Below are 22,203 nucleotides of genomic sequence, written 5' to 3'. Positions count from 1 at the left end.
GTTAGCAGAGAAGGGCCTGGCAAAGCAGAGAAAAGCCACAAAATGTAGCACTGGACATTACAACTTTTTCCAGCCTGAGGGCCACAGTCCCCTCTAGGCAAGTTTCCAGTGGCCACATGACAGCAATGGGCCAGAAGCAAAAGAACAACTCACGCTAATTTTGCTTTTATATAGTAGGCTAGTTAACTACACACCAAGGATAGCCAAGGTGCTGCCCTCCAGATGTTGTCCGACCACAACTCCCATCATTCCTGACCACTGGTCATGCTGGCTGGGGCTGATGGGAATTGTAGTCTAGAAACGTTCAAATGACATCACATTGGTATCCCCTCTATAATATACCTTTTTCTACCCACTAAACAAGAATGAAGAATTATCTGAGTTTAAGGGCGCATTCAACATAGGTGATAATACTCAAAGGCATTGCAAAGCAGGGCTAGTTAGGAGTGTGTCCACAGAGTGCGAAGAGTCCTGAAGGCCAGATAAAAAAGGCTTGGAGGGCCACATCAGCCTCTGTAGCTAGAGGTTCCCCATCCCTGGGTCACAGAACTTGGCTCTCGAAGCATCTCAGCTCTGGTTTAGTAACTGAGGACGTTCCTATACTTGAAATCAGAACTTTCTTGAGGCAGTTCACAGACAATATAAAAGGCAACAAGAATCTACAAAGAATACATACATCAAACAGTAGCAACGTGATAAAACAGGACAGCAAAACAAACAACAGAATCTTAAAAGGATGAATTCTGGAAGAAAACACCAAGGGGGAGAACGCCTTCTGAAATAATGAATGAGACTGGGGGAAAGAGGCTTCAGTCGTCTCTATACCACCTTGTCCCTTCCTGGGATTAGCAGAAGAAATAAATGTAAAAAAGAGAAATCACACACTTTTGCTAATGTACGAAGGTTGCAGAATTTTGTCTCCGTGCTTGCAGAATTTTGATCATCTTAGCATTAAATTGTGACGCTCACCATAAATGACATCTTGCCGCTTCACAACATCCTTCTTTTGTTGCCGGAGAAACTTGGCATCTACGACTTGACTCCAGGACTGGGCTTCCAGCTGCTTTGAGTCTGTTTCGAAATCTCCCATGAGCTGGCCTTCATTCATATCTGCACCTGGGTAGTGGAGAGAGGAAATCTGAATGACTAATGCTCCTAGCATTTTTATCCTCAAGTTTGCTGAGTTGCAGGGCTGATGCTTTTATCAATACATGTGCTACAAAATTTAGAACTGGCTTCCAGGTGTTGGTGTCTCATCAGATGGCGACCCAAATTTAGGATCACCTGTCCAGGAAGCCTAAGGACCACAGAATTCATAGAACCTCCTTGAAGATATGTCAGAATCTGAGTTAGCGGATCCTGAACTTTGGAAGAGCAAATCAGACCTTTTGAGTGGGGAGCTTCAGACAATCAAATCCTGGCTTAATAATCCAGGATGTGCTTGACCCTCTGTGCTTCCTCATACAGCCCCTTCGTGCAAGAGAGGAAGCTGGAAACTATGGTTCAAAGATTCAAAAAACACACACAAAAACCAAGAGCTGGAAGCCAGCTTTAGATCACAGCTTCATAGGCCAATTACACATAAAGGAAAAGTGCAGCTCCCTAATTTGCTTCCCCGCTTCCATGAACAGAAGAGCTAAGTGGGTGCACAGAGCACACAAATATTCTGGCTTACTGAGCCAGGATTTCAGCACATGAACCTGTTCCACCCACCACCCAGAAGCGGTTCAGCACAATGAAAATGTACTAGATTGGTTCTGTCAGTGCTTTCGCCTCACTCTTCTCAACACCTTGACCTGCTCTCTCCTAGTAAGTAACAGAGACCCATCTGCAAGGAAGCTAGCATTGAGGCTCTGTCCTCTCCACTCCCACCCCCCCCCAGCAAGTTCTTTCTGCCGGTGGCTTGCTTATCTTCCACTGGGAAAGACAAGAGCACCCCTGAGGCCATTCCAATGCGCCACTTACAATTTAGTGCACTTTAGTTCAAGAGGCAAGGCTTTGGGAGGCATCAGGCCCTGCCTAGGGATGTAAGGATTCAACCGAGGACTCAGCAGAGTCAGCAAACATTTTGCGACTTCCCTGGGAACTCTCCCGGTAGAGTCCAGGCCTCAATTGGGTCTCCAAAATCTGCACTCAGCCTCTTCAGCTGAACTGCCCCTACTGAAGCTTACTCTCCTTCAGCTTTACACCCCAGGGGCTTGAAAGTTGACCAAACAAGGAGAGCTACAGCCATTATTTGCATTTATGGTTTCCAATATGGGAAGCATCATTATGTGAATTGGACGGGAGAAGTAACTAGTAGAGATGAACAGAGGAAGGAAGGGTGGTGCATTTTACAGGGCAAAGGGAACCTCCCCAAGCAATAATTTTGGGGGAAGGATCTTTTTTATCCCATTCTGAGTGCAGGCAAGAAGGAATACCCTCAGTGTGGTTTGAGTTCATGTTGCTGTTGCACAGTAAAATCTGACTGGCTAAAGGTTACTTTGATGTCTTTTTCACATTACCGAGCATTGAGATGATCGTTTGTAGAACCATTAAACTCCATTCGGGTAACCATGTAATTCTTTTACCCCCCTTTTGTTTTTCAAAAGTCTTCCATAAGTTACTTGGTAGTTAATGCTTAGTAAATCCGCAATTACAGTGTATATCTCCAAGAGCGAACCATTTATGTAATGACATGTAATTGCATTGTAATTAAGGTGTAATTTATCCGCCTTTGTTTACTCTGGTGAAATTAACAGAACGGTTGAAAGGGGCTCTGCGAAGCCTGCAAATTCGAGCTATGAAAGCAATTAACAGATGAGCCTGGAGCTGAGGATTATCCAGCATAGCAGCACATTGTGCAGCAAGAGAGAGCAGGAAACTGCTTACTTGTCCTCTGAATACAATTTTAGAAAAAATTATCTGCTACCAAAGCAGCCACTGCTCACTGCTCCTTGAAAGGACACCATTCTGTGTGTCTTAGCTGTGCCTAGCTAAAATGAATTAACGGATGGGCTATGTCCTGGTGCACAAAGAAATTTGGTTTCTAGGTCCAAAACAACCTACGCATAGATTGAACAGAAAAAGTAATAATTTGATTTGGGATCTATGAAAAGATAGCAGGCCACATAGTGGCGGCAGTCACCTACTAACCCAAACCACGTGTGGTCTCCCGAGGAGATTGTAGCCACTCTTCTCCCTCATCCTTTTAGCTTAGTAAGTTGCAGCAACTAAGCCAAGGTTTAGTTTAGCACACTTTTCAAATCTGTGATTGTGGTTAAGATCTCTCCCCTTTATCCATAATCTGGAGTGAAGGTTTGGCTTGTGATTTTTAGGCTGTGGTTAAGAAGGAAAATGCTAAACCATGATCCTGGGCTCAGGTGACTTAGTACCGTATTCACTCAAGTCTAATGAGCCATCAAATCTAATGCACACCTCAGTTTTCAGAACCTTGAAACGAAACAAAAAAAGGATTTGCTGGTGAATGTAAATGTGCCGTCGAATCTAATGCACACCTTAATTTTCTCTATGTAATTTGGCCAAAAAAGGGTGGGTGTTAAAAAGGTAAAGGTAAAGGTACCCCTGCCCGTACGGGCCAGTCTTGACAGACTCTGGGGTTGTGCGCCCATCTCACTTAAGAGGCCAGGGGCCAGCGCTGTCCGGAGACACTTCCGGGTCACATGGCCAGTGTGACATCGCTGCTCTGGCGAGCCAGAGCTGCACACGGAAACGCCGTTTACCTTCCCGCTGGTAAGCGGTCCCTATTTATCTACTTGCACCCGGAGGTGCTTTCGAACTGCTAGGTTGGCAGGCGCTGGGACCGAGCAGCGGGAGCGCACCCCGCAGCAGGGATTCGAACCGCCGACCTTTCGATCAGCAAGTCCTAGGCGCTGAGGCTTTAACCCACAGCGCCACCTGTGTCCCAGGGTGGGCGTTAGATTTGAGTAAATACAGTAAATCAAACCTTGGCTTAGCTGCCTTGCTGTGATAAAAAAAACCAGGAAGGAGCAAAGTGGGTGCAATGCCTCTCCAGGAATAAGCACTGGATCACCATGACATGCAAACCAGTCCGGTATATAAGAGTGTGAGAATTGTATTATAAAAGTGAAACCCCTAATCATAATTGCTAACCGCAATTAAATTTGGAGCCTAGTTCTAACTGAGGCAATAATCTTGTGTCTAGGCTGTAGCACCGGATGCTATTTGGCTATTTGTCAGTCGTCCTCCCCAAAAAGCTCAACAACTCCAGTCAATCCTCCCACACCCACACTGGGAGTAGATCACAGTCTCTTGGGAGTTGGATGTGCCTGCAATAATATATTTGCACATAGTAAAACTAGTCCATCAGGAGGCAGTCTACAATAGACCTAATTTGATTTGGTGGATGTTTTCAAGGACATTTTGTACACATAGGAAGCTTCAAACCATCACCACTTGCAGTTGAATCTTGCTTGCTGATTTCAGCCACTGTGAGCACAGGATGCTGGACTAGATGGGCCATTGGCCTGATCCAGGCAGCTCTTCTTATGATCACTACTTGAGCCTGTTTTACTGCTGCCACTTACCTTCATCTGTTAATGACTCCATGGATTCGTTTACCCGGCTTATTTTATTCAAGGAGTCCGTTGACTGGGAGAGGAACTTCCATGAAAGTATGTTTTCATCATTCCCAACTCTGGAGGAACAAAGAGGCAGAAAAGAACAGGCCATTCAGAATTTTACCTTTGCTGGACAGCTGACTCAGGAAACCTGGGTCTCCGCTGAGGAATGCAGGGAGGGTGCGATATGAGATGGGGAAGGGGCAGCTGCCTCCCTCTTCTCCCCTGCAACCCCCATTCCTCCAATAGCATGCTAGCTAGGATTGATGAGAGATGCATTCTAGTAAACCCTAGAGGAGGAGCACAGGTTCCCCATCCATACTTTAAATCATCGCACCATACGAAGGTGCAAACCTCCACTCAACACACCAGGTTGTCTTACAAGGGTGAGGAACCTTTTTGGCTTGGTGGGCCATATTGTTGTCGTCCCCATCCTCATGGACCAACGTTGACAGGTGGACAGGGCAAACCTCCTGTTAATCACCTGGCATTATGACACCAAGTACTGTAACTGATAGCTGGGTTGTCCTACCCATCTGTCAAAGTCCTTTGCATAAGAGGCTTTCTGCAGGGACCAGCTCTGTGCGAGAGAGTTCCCCCATGGGCAATTCTGTTGTGTAGTCAATCCAGCCGTGTCTCTACCTACCTCCTACATATAATGGTACACAGAGACATATAGCAACAGGTAGACAGGGTTGGGCAGAAATCCATGCTGGGTCAAATATGGCCCATTGCCTGTAGCTTCTCCACCCCAAAATGAAACCATGTACAGAGGAGTAAAACTACTGATTCATCTAGGCAGTCGCTCTCCACGCTGATTCGCAACAGTTCTCCAGAGTTTCAGGCAGGGTTCTCTTGCAGCCCTGCCACTTAAAATCCTTCCAATTGCAAAATAATAATAACCAGGAACTAAGCCTGGGATTTTCTTCACAGGCTCTTCCTTTGAGTTGTGCCTCTATTCACTGTTCAACTCATCAGACCATGCACTTATTAGCGCCAAATGTACCTGCCCAGAAAGAATGACCCTTACCCAGCAATGTTCTGGATGGAGACACTTTTCGAAAGGGAAGGGTTATGCTGGGATCGCCTGCTATTGAACATGGAGGTCACGGTGTTCTCATCAGGGGCTAGAATTGCAGATCGAGGTCTCTCCTTTGGCTGAGAGGCTGCAAAGGGGGACATATTGTCATCATCTCTTTAGTTACAGTCAACAGGCCTGGGAGAATTTTATAACAACTGATAATAACGTGAATAAAAATACACATCAGTACAAGTGAAAAACACAGAATTAAACAACACACACACGGCAATCACGAGTGGTATAAGAAGAACAGACATAACTACAAAGCTTTGCAGCTGCATTTTCAGCACAACGTTCAGAATTCATGCACCACCAAGGTAAGAAAAAAAATATATATGATGGAAAAGTCCTACTCCAGAGTAGACCAGCTGAAATTAATGAGCCTATGTTAGTAATATGACCAGCATTAGCTACCACCTTATACTCTGCTCTTGATCTTAAAGCACATACAACCTGTTCTATGCCATAATTACAAAAAGAGAAAGGAAAAAAGCCCCGGTGCCAACTTTTGAGGTGCTGCAGCGAGAAGTAAAGAAGGAAGAAAAAAAAGGTACTCACGCTTATTTCTCATAATTACTGTAGGTAACGAGGAAGTATCATTGACTAGAAGGCCTCCTCCTTTCTGGAGATGGAAAGAATAAAGAGAACAAATGAATTGCTACTCTGCATTAGAAACAATTTGTTGAAGGCGCTTAAAACATACACATTTACCCTTAAAACGTGACACAGCCAACTTGTTAGTATTCTGAAGACTTTTGTTTCATTCCAGCAGACATTTTAACTGAATTCTGCTTCTACAGGTTAAGTGGATTTTTACTCTTTTGTACCGAACTTTTGAAAATTGCTTGAGAGGCCTCTATAGTTAAGCGGTATATAAATCAACAGAATAAATATGTCCAACCATGGTTTGCTTTGTGCAAGCTAACCATGATGATGAACCAAAGTTTGTTCTCACATATGCAAGAACCAGGGCTGGAAACCAATGTATGAACTGCCCCCAGTACGAACTGATACGGACCCTGAAATCCTCATCTAAGGCTTCTCTCCATATGCCCAGTCTACGGGAGGTCTGGAGAGCAGCAAAACAAGAACAGGCATTTTCAACGGTGGCTCCCTGCTTGTGGAATGCTATTCCAGAGAGGCTTGCCTGGCGCTATCATTACATATTGTGGTTTTAACTTTTTGCATGTCTTACATTATGGTTGTAAATCTCTTAGGGATTTGCAAACCACTTTGTAAAAAATAACCAAACAAACCTCAAAGTGGTTTACAATCAAGAAGTACAAAAAATTATCTACCTGTCTTTAGGTGACAGGCAAATACAATTTCTCCTAGACTTCTGACTTTTAATTATCTGCTGTCTTCTTAAGGGAATGCAATGTTTAAGTCCTGCCTTTTCAAAATGGGAATGAGGTTTATACTTTTCTCTGTTTAAACTGGTTTTAATGTATGTTTGTTTATTCTTGTAGGTCACTTTGAGTTCCGCAGTAGAAAAAAAAAATACTGAATAAACAAACATTTAAAAACAGCAGAAGACGTGAGATTTTTCAAGACAGAGAAAACCTGCTCTTCTGAAAAGCAGAAGTCTGTGCTCCAGACATCCTGGTCGTATTACTACCATACGATTTCTAGGCACAAACAGAAAATTTTGGATAATTGTTTTTTGTTTTTTGCACAAAAGGAAACAAGACTATTCTTACCTTCATTTTGGCTTTGGCACAAGCAACCACGCTCTCCTTGCAGTTTTTATGGACCAGAATACCACAACCTGTATAAAATGAAGAGCAGCAGCACATGTCAGTATTTGCCTAGTTTCTTGTGATGGTCTTCAAAGTTTAACAATTCAGACCTCCTTAGGTGCCCAGCAGCCATCGGGATAGCTAAAATTTGCTTTCTTTCATGTTAATTATTCATGCCACCAGAAAGAAAGACTGACTCCAAATCTTCCAACTTTAAAATGCAGAAAAATGGGGAAATATCAAGTTCAGTGGGAAATGAGATGTAAAAGAAAGCCAATGGACCAACATAAAAGTAAATAGAGACATTCTCCATTCCCCCTTCCCTTACTACTCAGATTTCCAGTAAAGGAACCCTTTGCAATTTGTAAGTACCCAAAACTCACTTCCCATTCCTTCCTCTACAGAACTCACAAGGAGCACTGGTCTTCCTATACACACGCCCTATGCCATCACACCTGGGCTTGCCATCATAGAGAATTTGTGATAAAACAGCTACAGCCAACCTGGCTCCTGGGCAAGATGAGCACTTATGGGAGCTGTTATCTGTCCAAACTAGCTGCCCAACTTAGCTATGTTTTTCCATTTCTGCTCTGAGCTTCTTGGGGGAGAGAAATGTTATGTGCTGTCACAGAGCATCAGAATAAGTTGTCAACTCTTCCCATCACAAGTCCTACGGCGCTACGTTATGCATACAACACTTTGGGGGTGGCTGCGAAGAAAGCCGAGCTACTTTCGTTTCTCATAATCCTCGTCATCGCCACAGTCAATACTGGTTGGGCAACAGAAAAACGTCTAATCGGTTAACCTTTGCATTTTCATCTGAGTCAATAGCAACAGACCAGCAACTTCAGGTTCTCAGACAAGGAAATGCCCCGTGGAGATAATGTGGCTCAGTTTTGACACTGCACACGTTAGGCCATTATGCAAAGGAAAATACTGAATTGCGTCACAACCTGTGAGTCAGGTATAGATCCCCCAACCCAATGCCCGTTTAACAGATAGCTTTGTTTTATTTACTTATTTTGCTCAAAAGCCTCACTTGAACCCAAACCCATTTTGATTAAGGGCTCCCAGCACATGCTGACTTTAAAAGCCCTGGCGCAAGGGTCAGAATTCTTAGGTTTTAAAAGGGACGATGCAAGGAATATTCTATTCCCCTTCTGAACACCTCCTCCCCCAGGAAACTAACTTGTTAGATGTAAGGCCATCATTTTCTATCTGGAAATAATAATAATAATTTTGACCTGATTTTTGTGCTATGTTTCCTGGAATGAAAGGAGGAGGGGGTTTGTCTCTAGCTACTTCCATACACAATGACTTACATTTTGGTATTCACCCGCATCACTAAACAGAATTTTACATTCTGAAAGGCATCTTTTGCCTGGTCATGTGAACGAACTAGTAAGCATATAAACTGAAGACCAGAACTACTAGATGTGTGAGAAGTGATTGAATATGAACGCATTGCACTCAAGAAGGTCATTAGCAGAGGTATGCAAAATCAGAACAGGAAAGCAAGGATTTTAATGAATACTTCCTTATGAAAATGGTCCTGACTCCAAAACCGATTTTCGTTTTTTGCAATGATGTCATACACCAAGGGCAAAGGGCAAAGGGTTTCAGCCCTCCTGACACTGAACCATTCAAACACCTGATTTCAACTTCGGGGGGGAGGGACACACACCAGGACTCTAACAAAGAACAGCACCCCAATTTTTATATCCACAACCTTGCAAGCTAAGACTGACTCAAGGTCATCCATTCATTTGAACCCAGATTTCCCTGGTCTAAGTCCAACACTCTAACTCCGCCACAGAACACTGGATTTTTTTTAATAATTTTTTTTTGTTCTTGTTTCTTTGCTAGTGTTTACTTTGTACAACGCTTAGCGCTGGGTGAAGACTGGATTCAAATCTCCCAAATCATCCATGGAGCTCAATGGGTCACCTTGCGGCCAGTCACCAACTCTCACCCTAACCTACATCACAAGGTTGTTGGGCGGATAACACGTAAAGGCAAGATATAAAATAAATAAATTTGGCTTGTTCCTGGTGTTCAAATTGGCCTTATTGTTGGAACCAATTTGGAGTCTATTAAATTGCTCTCTGGGACCAAAATGGCAGCCACTTTTGTTAATTTCACCATCACCCATCTACATTTTGATTGGAAAATAATGCTCCACACGTCTGTCCGCAATAGAACACAGGGCAGAAAAATGCCACTCACTTGCACAGGCAAAGGAATCCTTGTTAAAAGGCTTCAAACAGTGGCAACAATGGACAGGCCCCACCGTCGGAGTGGCACTGAAGAGGTGCCCGTTTATCATCTTCTTGTCCTTTTCCTTGGAGTCTTTGTCCTTCTCTTTTGTTTTCTCCTTATCTTTCTCTTTTTCCTAAAAGAAAGAAAGAAAAGAAATGTGTGAGGATGGGAAACCCCAAAGACAACGAGCTCTTTGTTCTGTGTGTGTATAAGACACTTTTCACCTGAGGGAAAACATATTTGGGAGCCCTATCACTGGACACCACAGGTATTCTCACCTCCCATCCTATCTCACACCAAGCTCAGTCCTGAGTCATTGGCTGTGGACACTCAGAATGAGGCACATCTGAATCAGCCACATGACCAAGGCTATAAGTATTTACCTTTGCAAGTGCCTGTAGACATTCACTCCTGTAAGATTTTTTACTATTGCACTTTTATTAATTTATGAATCACCTTTCTTTGTGTGTGTCAAGGCAATTTACAAACGTATCATAAAAACAGCTAAACTAGGTGGTGGTTGTTTTTAAGTACAAAAAATCACAAGCTAGGTTTAAAAGCAACACAAAGCAAACATCTACGGGAGAGATATTTTCATCTAGCTGGAAAAGCCTGTTGAAAGAAAAATGTGTGTGTGTGTGTGTGTGTGTGTGTAAAATTAAATTTTTCAAACATTTTCACAATAACCTTCAAATCAAACAATTACATTATTTCACAAGTTGACTTCCCACTCTCACCTCCACTGTGCTTTTGTTCAAACCTTTTCTTCTGCATTTTATCTTTATCTACAACCAAAAATCCTCTATTACGATTATCTTGTCGTTTTTCTTCCATTTGCTTTTATCTCGAATCCCACTCGCAATTTCATTTGACTCTAATGCTTTTTTAAGTAGTCCACGAAAGACCTCCATTCCAAAGAAACATGTTTTTAATTGCTTCTGGAAAGCACAAATAGTGGGTGCCTATCACAGTGATAGACACCAACTTAGGTGGTTTTTTGGTTTGTTTGTTTTTTAAAAAATGGAGATTAGATAAATTAATGCAGGATAAGGCTATCAGTGGCTGTTTAGCCATAGGGCAATGGCCTACCTCCACTGTCAGAGGCAAGGCATTATGCCTCTGAATACCTGTTGCTGACCATCAAAAGGGGAGAGAGTACTACTGGACTCAAGTCCTCCTTCTGAGCTTCCCATGGGTATCCAATTGGTCAATGTAAGAACAGGATGCTGGGATAGATGGGCCCAATTTGGTCTGATTCAGCAGACTCCTTATTATGTTCTTATGACTGATGAACTCGCTCATATTTAGTATGAATCGGCAGATATTTATGGCACTTGTCAAGCCACGGACCTCAAATAGTATTTTGGAGGACAAAAGATGATTTGCAAGTCTGTTTAATTCTATCCGTCTGCCTGCGCGGCAGCGACACAGTTAACTGCAGGGGGGAAGCTGAAAGGGTTGGCAGCGATAGCGGAACGGCTACAAAAATTATGGCAAGCCCTGCAGTCTTCAGGAGGAAAAGCTCTGAGCCCCCTGGATGACACATGCAAATCTTGGTAACTTACTACGTAATTCTGCATCTCCGTGTCTCTCTGAATTCAGTCCTAAGTGTCTCGAGGAGCACAGCGCATACCTACAATTCTGACTGTAACCCCTGAGGGAAGTCTTATCAGTCTCATTTCAAGCACTACATTCCAAAGCGAGAATGCAAATTTATACAGCTGTAGCAAGCGATCCTTCTTTCAACCAGGCCTATCTGAAGCATCAATCCTTCTGTAAACACACTTTCTCGGAAGTAAGCACCACTGAATTTTGTGAGACTTACTTTCAAGTAAACGTGAGCAGGGTTGGGCTGCTTGTCTGCTGTAGCTTCCACAGGTGTTTTATCCTGAGCCTAAGTTTGCTACCCTGATTCCAAGGATGCAATGACGTGGGAGAGTAGTGGAGGCTACTAAGCAAAGATGTGGCCTTAAACCTGGGGTAGCCTGCGTAATGCCTCCAGATGTTCCTAGACTGCAACTCCCACCATCCCTGGCCATTAGAAAATAAAATTATTATTATTATTATTATTATTATTATTATTATTATTATTATTATTATTATTATTTACTTATACCCCACCCATCTGGCTGGGTTTCCCTAGCCTCTCTGGGCAGCTCCCAACAGAATATTAAAAACACAATAAAACATTAAACAGTAAAAACTTCCCTAAATTAGACTATGCTGGCTGGCTGATGGGAGCCTGTCAGTTTCCAGACTGCACCATGTTGGCTACCCTCGCGCCAAACACATTGCCAAGAGTTGCTGAAAACTACACTCGCTGTGAAGCCGGTTTCAATGCAAAATTTACATCTTTTCTGAAACCACGGAACCTTTCGTTACTATTGAACTCCTATCAATGATACAAATCGTGAATTTTAATCTGGGAGAGACATTGCTGGGTGAAGAATGTAGCCCACCCCACCCCCAATAAATCACTGGAACAAAGAATAACTACACTGGGCACAGCTGCTTTAAAATATTCAATAGCATCAGGAACACTGAGGACTAGGAATTTACAACGTTGCCATTCTCAGGATTCAAATGAGATCCTTCAGTCTGCAAAAACAAGTTGGAGCAAAAGGAAATACACTTTCACACCCCCCCCCCAAGTAACAGTGATGAGGAAGAAATTTTGCTCTTTTTTGCATCTCCCTTTCGCACACCTTGTGACCCTGCCCCCCCCAACATGATCTGCACACAGCATTTGAGGAACTTTACTCTTACTCTCAAGAAGCCCTTCTGCCGATTTAACCCCTTTGTTTGTTTGTTACACAAGAAAATCTTGAATAAAAGCTAATTTTACAAACAGCCCTTCTCCCTCACTGTGTTGAACATGAATCTGTGCTGAACCACGTGGGGTCTCAAAGGATGGAACTCTCTCATGCACGCCTAACCCCAAAAACCTACACAGAAAAGGCTAGGCTGAAATCCTTGTCTCTGACATGCAAGTTTTGTATGTAAAGGAAATGCTTTTTATAAGGAGAGGCATTCTGTCACGCAGGCCCCCACCTGACTGAAATGGTACGACCCAGGTGGAGGTTTATTGCGTCAGTGAGAACTAGACCCAAGAATGCTGGAAGAAAGTTGCTTGGTGTGGTGGCTAACATCATGAAATTTACAATTTTACCTTAGTCATGAACTTACTAAGTGGCCTGACGACACACACTTCTCTTATCTTCAACGCTTCCTGAACAGAGCAAGCTTGGGCCAGATTAAGCATAGCCATTGGAAAGGCAATATCTTTCTGAACACCAGTTGCTCAGAATCACAAGCAGAGAGTGATGCTGTAGTAGTCGGGTTCTGATTGTGAGCTTCCTACAAGTATCTGGTTGTCCACTGTGAGGACAGGGTGCGGGCTAGATGGATGGACCACTGGCCTGATCCAACAAAGCTCTTCTAATGCATTGTAGGAGGTTATTTGGAAAATCCAGGAGGGCCATGATATAGTTTCTAGAGCGTTGGCTGAGACCAGTTTTGAAAGAACATACTAGAACGGTTCTTAAATACTGTCACTGGTTAGCTGCCTGTTTGCTGGTTTAGGACCCAGGTTACCTAAGGACTGTCATCTATGCCTAAATGAACCTGCCCAAGTATTGAGATTATCTTCGGAGGCCTCTGTCCGTCTGAGGTGACATGAGTTGAGACTGAAGAAAGGGCCTTTTCGGTGGTGGCACTACAGTCACGGAACTCTCCCCACAGAGAGACATGCCTGGTAATGAATCCTTGGCAAGCAAAAGCCTTTTTATTTGCCAAGGTGTCTCAATGTTCCACAGCTTTTAAGTGTTAATGGCTGCTGATCCCTACTGTGTCCTCAAAACAAGCCTGAGAGGTAGTTTGGGTTGGTCACAGGGAATTTCAGCTGAGGGTCTTCCAGTGAGTTTCACGACTGAATAGCAATCTGGACCCAGAACTGCCTCGCTCCCCAGCTCTGTGCCACACTGGCTCCATATATTGTAACTGCAAAGAATTGTTCTATTCTATACTTGTAAGACGCCTAATTGAAATGACGGGTGCGATGTCGAATTTTTACAAAAAGCAAACAAACAAGAGAGGGTAAATAACACCAACTTATTGAAGGCAGCTGTTGCAAGAATTACTCAGTTAATATGTTTTGAGATGCTTTGAACGCTCTGAAAAGACTGTGTAAACACTAAGTAGCATTATTGCTTAATCCCGTCTTCTCCTTTTGACATCAAAGAGCACCAATAACTCAAAGAGGCTAACAAGACGCCTACACGCGCAGCGTGAATTCTAAGTTTTCTTCTCAACACCTATGGCTCAAGGAGACTTCTGTGTGAGTCAACAATCTCTCACTTCCAGGACTTTAAGCATCCATTTGTCCATTAAAAAGGTATCTTTTACCTGAGCGCTTTGCTTCTCAGCCAGCAGGACCAAAGCAAGCCCCAAGATTCTAAATTCCCCAACAAACATAGCCCTTGTTTTTAAGGGATTGTATGGCTTTTGTTTGGTTTAGGACCAGCCTCACTCCAATAATGAGAGAGAAAAGGGGGGCGGAAGGAGGAGAGAGAAGAGAGAGACAGGCAGGCAGGCAAGCAGACACTGGCTTCAGTTAGAAAACAGGAAATGGTGTATAACAGCTTCAGCAATGGAAAAGGCCTTTTCAAAACACCCATCAAAAAATGTTTTGTTTGTTTTTTAAAGAAACCCGCGACCCATCATTGAAAGCAGATAAAATGGAATCTTCTTCCAAATCCAATAGAGATGGCATGAGAGTTCAGGCCGCACCAGAATGAAAAAAACGTTTTTGGAGGATTTGTTCCACTGGACAGACAAACCTGGACTTTCAAGACATCAGCCTCCAAATCAGGCACAACCAACTAATGCTTTGTGTGTTTAACACACACACACAAGCCTCAGCATCCAAGGGCCGTAGCTCAGTGGTAGAACATTTGCTCTGCATGCAGAAGGTCCCAGATTCAATCCCTAGCATCTTCCTCCAGGCATGGCTGAGAGTATCCCCTGTCTGAAACCCTGGAGAGCCTTTGAGGTAGACTGAGGTATTGAGGTAGATGGCCCAATGGTCTGTTTCAGTAGAAGGCTGCTTCCTTCGTTTATATGGCGAGACACAGACTCTTACCTCCAAGTGCCACCGTCCGATCAGCCTCACCGTGATCTGGGGTACGTCGGATAATCTGTTCCATTTTAGGGACATGTTTCCCAGAGATATTAGTGCGAGAAGAGCCACGCCAGACACCTATCCATCCATAAGGTTAGTGCGGGGTGTGTAGGGAGAAAACCCTCCTTGCTTGCTGCTAAGGCTGCTGTCATGTAAGGGAGTTTGGGGGAAAGGAAGTCAGAAACAAGTTGAGCAAGAGAAGGAGGGAGGGGAGAAGGAAGGGCTGTTTCTTGCGAGTTTCCTCGAAGAGGATCTTAACCCTTCCGATGCTAGAGAGGTGACAGCTGTTATCTCTCAGAGATTTTAAAGAAATTTAGAAATAGTAGAAGATGAGTGCAGGGGAAGTGCGCTCTCTCTGACACACACAGAGAGAGAGAGAGAGAGAGAGAGAGAGAGAGAGAGAGAGAGAGAGAGAGAGAGAGAGAGAGAGAGAGAGAGAGAGAGAGAGAGAGAGAGAGAGAGAGAGAGAGAGAACAACAAGAGTTTATCTCACACCATTGCTAATAATCATTTCCGATTGCTGGTGGCAAACCAGCAGACTGTAATGATTTGCACTGCTCACTATGCAATTTTCAGGTACAGAGCCAGTTCCAAAAGAAACAGCTGCATCTTTAAGACGATGGTAACGGCAACCTGCAATATTAAAAGCAGGCACTGAAAAGAGACTTCCTGTTTCACTTCCTCTTTTGAGAGTTTTTTTTTCTTGAAACAGAAAGAAAAGAGGGGAAAGGACACCCGTACACATTTAAAAACACAAGAAAAAGCCCATGCCTCCAGCAATTCAAGACGAAGGAAGCTCTGCCTATGTGTGATGGTTGAAACTGTCAGAACACAACCAGGAGTTCTTTAACTGATGGTGGACTTCATGTTAGAGGGAGCCCATGATGACCACCTCAAGTGGCGGGCATTCATCAAGCTCCCTGCTCCTGACATCATGGGAGTGCGCATGAGACGTTAGCACAGGGATAGCATATGCGGCTGACACAGGCGGCCATGTTGAGACAGACGCTGTCAAGGACTGGCTAGGTGCAGAGAAGTAGTGGAGGGCACTGGCTGGGGAACTTCCCCAGGGGAAGAAGGCTCAGAGCCAAAGGTGGTGGGGCACCGATGAGTGGTCAGAGGGAGAAGGAGGAGCAGACTGGGAGGAGGAGGCGTCAGAAACTGAAGAGGCAACCGTGTTTGGTGAGAAGGAAAAAGCTGTGGCAGAGGGGAGTGGGGTCGGGAGACAGGCTACGGAAGATGCCAGGGAGGCTCCCCCTCCTGCTGCAACCAGCTCCCCTACCCCTGGTCTCCTAGAACATGCAAAGAGGGCAGAACAGAGGGGGGTTGTACACAGGCACTGTTTGCAACTGCTTGGGAAAGACCCTGGAGAGGAGGAGCTTTAGGACGTGGTGAGAAGGCAGGGACCTTCAGTCCTCGCAACTGCCTTGTTGGAGCAAGACCTACCGGGACGAGCTGCTGGGATCACTAGACCTGTGCTGTTTTGGTTTCTTAAATGAAGATTTTACTTCACTGGCCTCAGTGCTTTGCTATGATTGCTGACCTGCGCTTGACTCCAGTTACACACACACACACACACTCCAGTAACACAGGGATGGAGAACCCATGGCTCTTCAGATGTTGTGGGACTCCAGCTCCCATCAGACCTAACCTACATAGCCAACAAGAAGACAATATGGAGCCCAACAACAACTGGAGTACCGCAGGCTCCATGCCCCTAAGTTACTGGAATTTTGGGGGTGGAGTGAGAGAAATCTCAACATAGCTACAGTTTTAAGAAGAAGCCCAGCCTTGGTTCCTTACAACATGTAGCTCTGCTTCAAGATGAGGACCATTCTTCTGAGTGTGGCATTAGAATGTTGGGACCAGGACCAAAAGATCAAGAATTCAAATCCTTCACTCAGACATGAAGGTCACTGGATGGCTTTGGGCCAGTCATTGTGTCTTGGTCTAAACTACATGACAGGGTTGTTGTGAGGATAAAATGAGGAGGGGAAAACTGTTGAGCTTTTTGGAGGAAAGGTCAGATATAAATGTAATAAATCTATAAATAATTTGTTTAAGCCAAGGGTGAGGATCCTCCAGGTGCTGTTTGACTCAAACTCCCATCAACACCAGCTAGCATAAGGGTAAAGGGACCCCTGACCATTAGGTCTAGTCGTGGCCAACTCTGGGGTTGCGGCGCTCGTCTCGCTTTATTGGCCGAGGGAGCCGGTGTACAGCTTCCAGGAAATGTGGCCAGCATGACTAAGCCACTTCTGGAGAACCAGAGCAGCACACGGAAACACCGTTTACCTTCCCGCCTGGGCGGTACCTATTTATCTACTTGCACTTTGACGTGCTTTCGAACTGCTAGGTTGGCAGGAGCAGGGACCGAGCAACGGGAGCTCACCCCGTCGAAGGGATTCAAACCACTGACCTTCTGATCGGCAAGTCCTAGGCTCTGTGGTTTAACCCACAGCGCCACCCGTGTCCCCCAGCTAGCTTAGCCAATGGTAAAGGATGATCGGAGTTGTAGTCCAGCAACATCAGGGGGAGGAAAGGTCTTCCCACCCCCCGTTTTAAGCAATGAAACTTTTACTTTAAATTGTTCTTTTTTTAATCCACAAATCACTTGCTTTGTGTATAGTACAGTAAAAATTTCTGACTATAATCCGGAGAAAGCCTGGCTGTGAAATCGATTGAACTGATAAAGCAACTGGGACCTAAGCTGTTATATGTACGTGCAACATCACTTGCTGTACCCTGAACATTTTATTTTTAAGAATGTCTAACAAGCTTCATGGAACATTGTGCAAAGCGAATTAAGTAGTTTATTGAATGTTCTCTCAAAGGCATAACCTGCATAAGTCAATGGAAACTGAGACCTCCACAGCAAATAGCTAAAACAGGAGCAGTAAACTGCACAGGGCCCAAAGGGCCACACCACATTGTGGTCAACCCTCCACCACGCACTTGTCAATCACCTGATACCACCTGAGATCAGGTGGATCCGACTCCAGCCAAAAGCTGTGCAGCTTGCATTCAACATCAAAGGTAAACATTGCTGAATGCAAAGTGTGCTTGCAAAGAGAAAACTGGGAGCAGACTCTAAGGTCGTTCCTTCACAGCCACAGCTTTTGCCTGTCCCACATCTGACATCACATGTGATGTCAGTTGAGTGACAGAAGGGCATGGTCCGTGAAAAGCAGCCACACACACACACACACACACACACACACACACTTTGAAATAAGGAGTGTGGTTTTCGCCTCTCACCACCTTCAGACAAACTCTCACGAAGTCTGTACACACAAGAGACACACACACCCGCAAAAGGAAGCCAGTGTCCCTTGCACAACTTTGTCTAACAGTGTTGTAATCTTTAGGAAAGATCATCACCCGCACACTAAGGCAGCTTTTTACAATCAAGTTGTATATAGCAACCAAAGTGCTATCGATACACAGCAACTCCACTTCATATCATATAGTTGTTCTGCTGAATAATGCAAGCCTTTGGGTTCTTTCCTTATTAACTTTTAAATTCCTTTTTAGATTACTGAATTGTATGAAAAATTGTGGGACAATGCAGTGATGTTTAAGATACCAAATCCCTTCAAAAAAACAAAAAGTTGTAAGGAAGAAATTCTGTGTGTAGTAGACCCACTGAAAATAATGAACATGATTAAGGGCTTAGCCATACTTACCTTTAGCTCGGCTCTTTCCAGGCAGAGCTTAAAAGCTCTCTGTGTGTTTTCCCTGGAGCTTTCCCCGCAAAAACCAGATCTTTAGTGCTCAACTGGAGCAAACCTCAATTCGGGCTTTCCTTGGATTGCTGTTTGCTCCAATTCAGCTTTAAAGAACGGTTTCTGGAGCAAAAGAAAGAACACTCAGATATGGAACTTTAAAGCACAGACCATGCCTAAAAAGAGCAGAGGAAAGTGTGGATAAGCCCTAAGTCAGATCCATTAATTTCAAAGGGTTTACTGTAGTAAAACGTAATTGACTACCACCCCCTTTTTATATCGAAACGAGTCTTTGTTGTTTTTTGCAATTTGAGGATGGACAGCTCTAATACTGAAAGAATTGCTATAGCTAAGGCTTTGTTTTCCTTTTTTTGAAGGTTTAATTTAAGAAGAAAAACAACCCCAACAAACTTCTGCTTTTAAAGCTCCTGACTTTTACATCATCCTTCCAAGGCATCACCCGTACTCATCTTACAGTCGTCTGCTTCCAGTGTCCTAGCTGTGGACTATCGCTAATGCGATCACGTAGCTCTGCCAAAGGAGAAGTTATTGGCACACCGCATGGGAAAGACCAAGTTAAGCTCGGCTTTCCAAACCTCTCTTGACAAACGTCCTTCCCACCAGCATTTCTTAGAAGAGCAGAAGGGTTGCAGGTGATCTCGCTTGACTCTCAGAACATGTCTATGAGAAATACAGACATAGGAGGACAATTCCACAAAAGCACAGCTGGTTACCCATTGATTACTAATGTGATTATGATTGTAGCTGAACACAGCTGTGCAGGCAGTGTTAAGAACAGATGAAGAGCCATTAGCAAGCATCCTGTTCTCAAAGCAGCCACCGAAATGTGTGCGGGAAACCCACAAAGCAGCAACTAAGTGCAACAGCACCCCCCCCCCCTTCCTGTGGTTTCCAGAAACTAGCATTCAGAAGCATATTCATTCTAATGCACCAGATTACTGGTGCTATTGGGTGTACAGAATACACAGGATTACCCATACCTCCTTGATGACCCTGTGCATGCTGGGCACACTTCCAGGCAATACATAATCAACAGTGGAGACTGGTGCTCTGCCCCACTAACCTCAGCCTGCCCTCAGTCAGCCTCAAGCCAGCTGCTTCCTTGCTTACAGCCAGTCCTGGAGGGGTGGCCCTACCTGCCAGTGTCCTCTCCCTTAGTCTCTGTCGCTCTTTCAAAACGCCAGGATTAAGAAGACAGAACTAGAATGAGTTGGCTCTGCCTGTTATTGGCACCTTTGATCTCTCTGCCACCAATCCTACCAGTACCAATGGGCACCAGCTGCCACGAATAGTCAGCTTTTATCTGAATGGGAATGCCTTACTTGTGCACGGAGTTTCCAGCAGACTTCTCTGTGATAGACTAGTTGAATATGGGGGCAAAGTTCCCCCACAAATAGGGAAACATTCAAACCATGCAATCCCACCACCATCACCCATACTATGACATGATACAATCCAGGAATCATTTTCTCATCCCTTCTGATGTTTACTTGAAATTGATTTTTGATTATCTCTGCCTTCAGCTAATCATATTTTATTGATCATTTTCTTTATTAGGGTCAATTCTCTATCAAGCCGGTTTGATGCCTCTTCCAAGCCTTTTAAAACTGGACTATAACATGTCTAACTGCTAACAATAAATAATATCTTCATTCTGACAAGTTTTCAACTGCTAACAGTAAATACTAATAGTAAAATATCTTCATTCTGACCATGCAGTACATTCAATAAAGATAACTCAGGGGTCTGAATGACATGTTGAAAAGCAGTATAGTGGTACCTCGGGTTAAGTACTTAATTCGTTCCAGAGGTCCGTTCTTAACCTGAAATTGTTCTTAACCTGAAGCACCACTTTAGCTAATGGGACCTCCCGCTGCTGCCGCGCAATTTCTGTTCTCATCCTGAAGCAAAGTTCTTAACCCGAGGTATTATTTCTGGGTTAGCGGAGTCTGTAACCTGAAGCAGATGTAACCTGAAGTGTATGTAACCCGAGGTACCACTGTATTACGTATTTCTAGAAAAAAACCATCTCCCCCAAACCTGACACCTTAATGCAATACCATCACAAAACGTGGTATGACTTTTCCGCCCGAGTCTCACATCTTCACCAACAGAGCAGGTGACAGGAAGAGTTAATACATGCAAGATAAGAGTTAATACATGCAAGATGTGCCCGTCACACAATATTTTCAGAGAGAGTTCCTTTGTAGACATCCAGCTCCTTCCTAAAACCAGACAGCCAAGATGAAGAGGCAGGAGCTGCAGCCATCAGAAATGGCCACGTTTTCCCTTGCAGCTTTCCGTTAAGAAAAAGTCATTTGCTAAACCTGCTGTTGAGAGCAAAGCCATTCTGGCTCTCTGTGCTGAGAGATCCTTCCTTACTCTGGAACTAGGCACACCCACCCACCTGTTCAAATGCTTTGTACCCTCCACCGGAGGGGGAAGAAATTATGTAGGAAAAGAACCTCAGATTATGAGAATCTCATATTTAACACTAGATCAACCTCCACGCTCTTCCTGCCATGCTCAGTGCGCCGAGTGAGCCACAAACATCTGGAGCTACTTACTTTGCTCTTCTTACTGCTGACCATTTTATTCTTGAGGTAGCTGAATGTGCGGCTGACTTTCGTTCCACTTTTGCTGTCCAAGTCCTTTCTGGATGGGCTGGGAGGCAGGAAATTGCCGCTCTCCTCGCAGATGCTGGAAGCCAAGAGACACAACATTGTCAGGGAGCGCACAGAACCCCCTTCTCTTTCCCACTTCAGACAGCAGAAACTGATTTTGTTTTGTTTTGTTTTACTGTTTTATGTTACCAAGAATTCCAGCCCATTCGTGTCTTAAGATAGCTCATCTTTTTTGTGATAAATCCAGCATTAAGTTAATGACAACTGCAGCTGCCAACTCTTCTTTACCGACCCTGCTCCTGTGCGGAAGGTGACCACAGATATGAGGGGCTGCTGGTTTGGAGAGCGAGCACTTTCAGGAATCTGCCAAAGGAAAAACCACCCTTTGGGGTAGATCCTTTGGAGGATTCCATTCACTGCTCAGAAACCATGCTCTGCTGGCAGCAGCAAAGGGGCAGCAACGGCAACCTCCTCCTCCTCCTCAGTACAGTGGTACCTTGGTTCTCAAACACCTTGGTACTCAAACAACTTGGAACCCAAACACTGCAAACCTGGTAAGTGTTTCGGTTTGCGAACTTTTTTCAGAAGCCGAAAGAGCTCTGTTTTGAGTGTTACACTTCTGGTTTGAGTGCCATGTTTCCATTTTGAGTGCCATGCTGTTTTTGCTATTTATTTTGCTTTTTGAGGGGTTTTTTGTGTTGTTGTGACTGTTTGGAACCCAGTTCAGCTACTGATTGATTGTGTGACTACAATACATTGTTTATTGCTTTCATTGTATGGATCAATGGTCTCGTTAGATAACAAAATTCATGTCAAACTGCTGCTTCAGGGGTTGTTTTTAAAAGTCTGAAACGGATTAATCCATTTTGCATTACTTTCTATGGGAAAGCACGCCTTGGTTTTGGAACGGACTTCCGGAACGGATTAAGTTTGAGAACCAAAGTACCACTGTATTATTTTTAATGATACTGTTATGACCAGGTCCAGTTCAAGAT

At 44.2% G+C, this 22,203-nt stretch overlaps 1 protein-coding gene across 5 annotated transcripts in view; it reads right to left on the bottom strand.

Annotated features, from left to right (window-relative positions):
• Positions 1 to 22,203, bottom strand: part of AKAP13 (A-kinase anchoring protein 13) — a 247,688-nt gene that overhangs the window by 18,788 nt on the left and 206,697 nt on the right. For all 5 annotated transcript variants that reach the window (XM_081888328.1, XM_081888330.1, XM_081888331.1 and 2 more), the window contains 7 exons: positions 21,152 to 21,284; positions 9,627 to 9,792; positions 7,362 to 7,429; positions 6,220 to 6,283; positions 5,611 to 5,746; positions 4,548 to 4,657; positions 970 to 1,116 (listed from right to left, as the gene is read on the bottom strand). In XM_081888328.1, coding sequence (XP_081744454.1) covers positions 970 to 1,116; positions 4,548 to 4,657; positions 5,611 to 5,746; positions 6,220 to 6,283; positions 7,362 to 7,429; positions 9,627 to 9,792; positions 21,152 to 21,284 — 824 coding nt within the window. The remainder of the gene's footprint in view (positions 1 to 969; positions 1,117 to 4,547; positions 4,658 to 5,610; positions 5,747 to 6,219; positions 6,284 to 7,361; positions 7,430 to 9,626; positions 9,793 to 21,151; positions 21,285 to 22,203) is intronic.

This window comes from Podarcis melisellensis (genome assembly GCF_964234715.1).
Source record: "Podarcis melisellensis genome assembly, chromosome: 14".
Classification (NCBI taxonomy): Eukaryota; Metazoa; Chordata; class Lepidosauria; order Squamata; family Lacertidae; genus Podarcis; species Podarcis melisellensis.
Note: the sequence above shows the minus strand (reverse complement) of the source record. Positions and strands in the feature narration are given on the sequence as shown.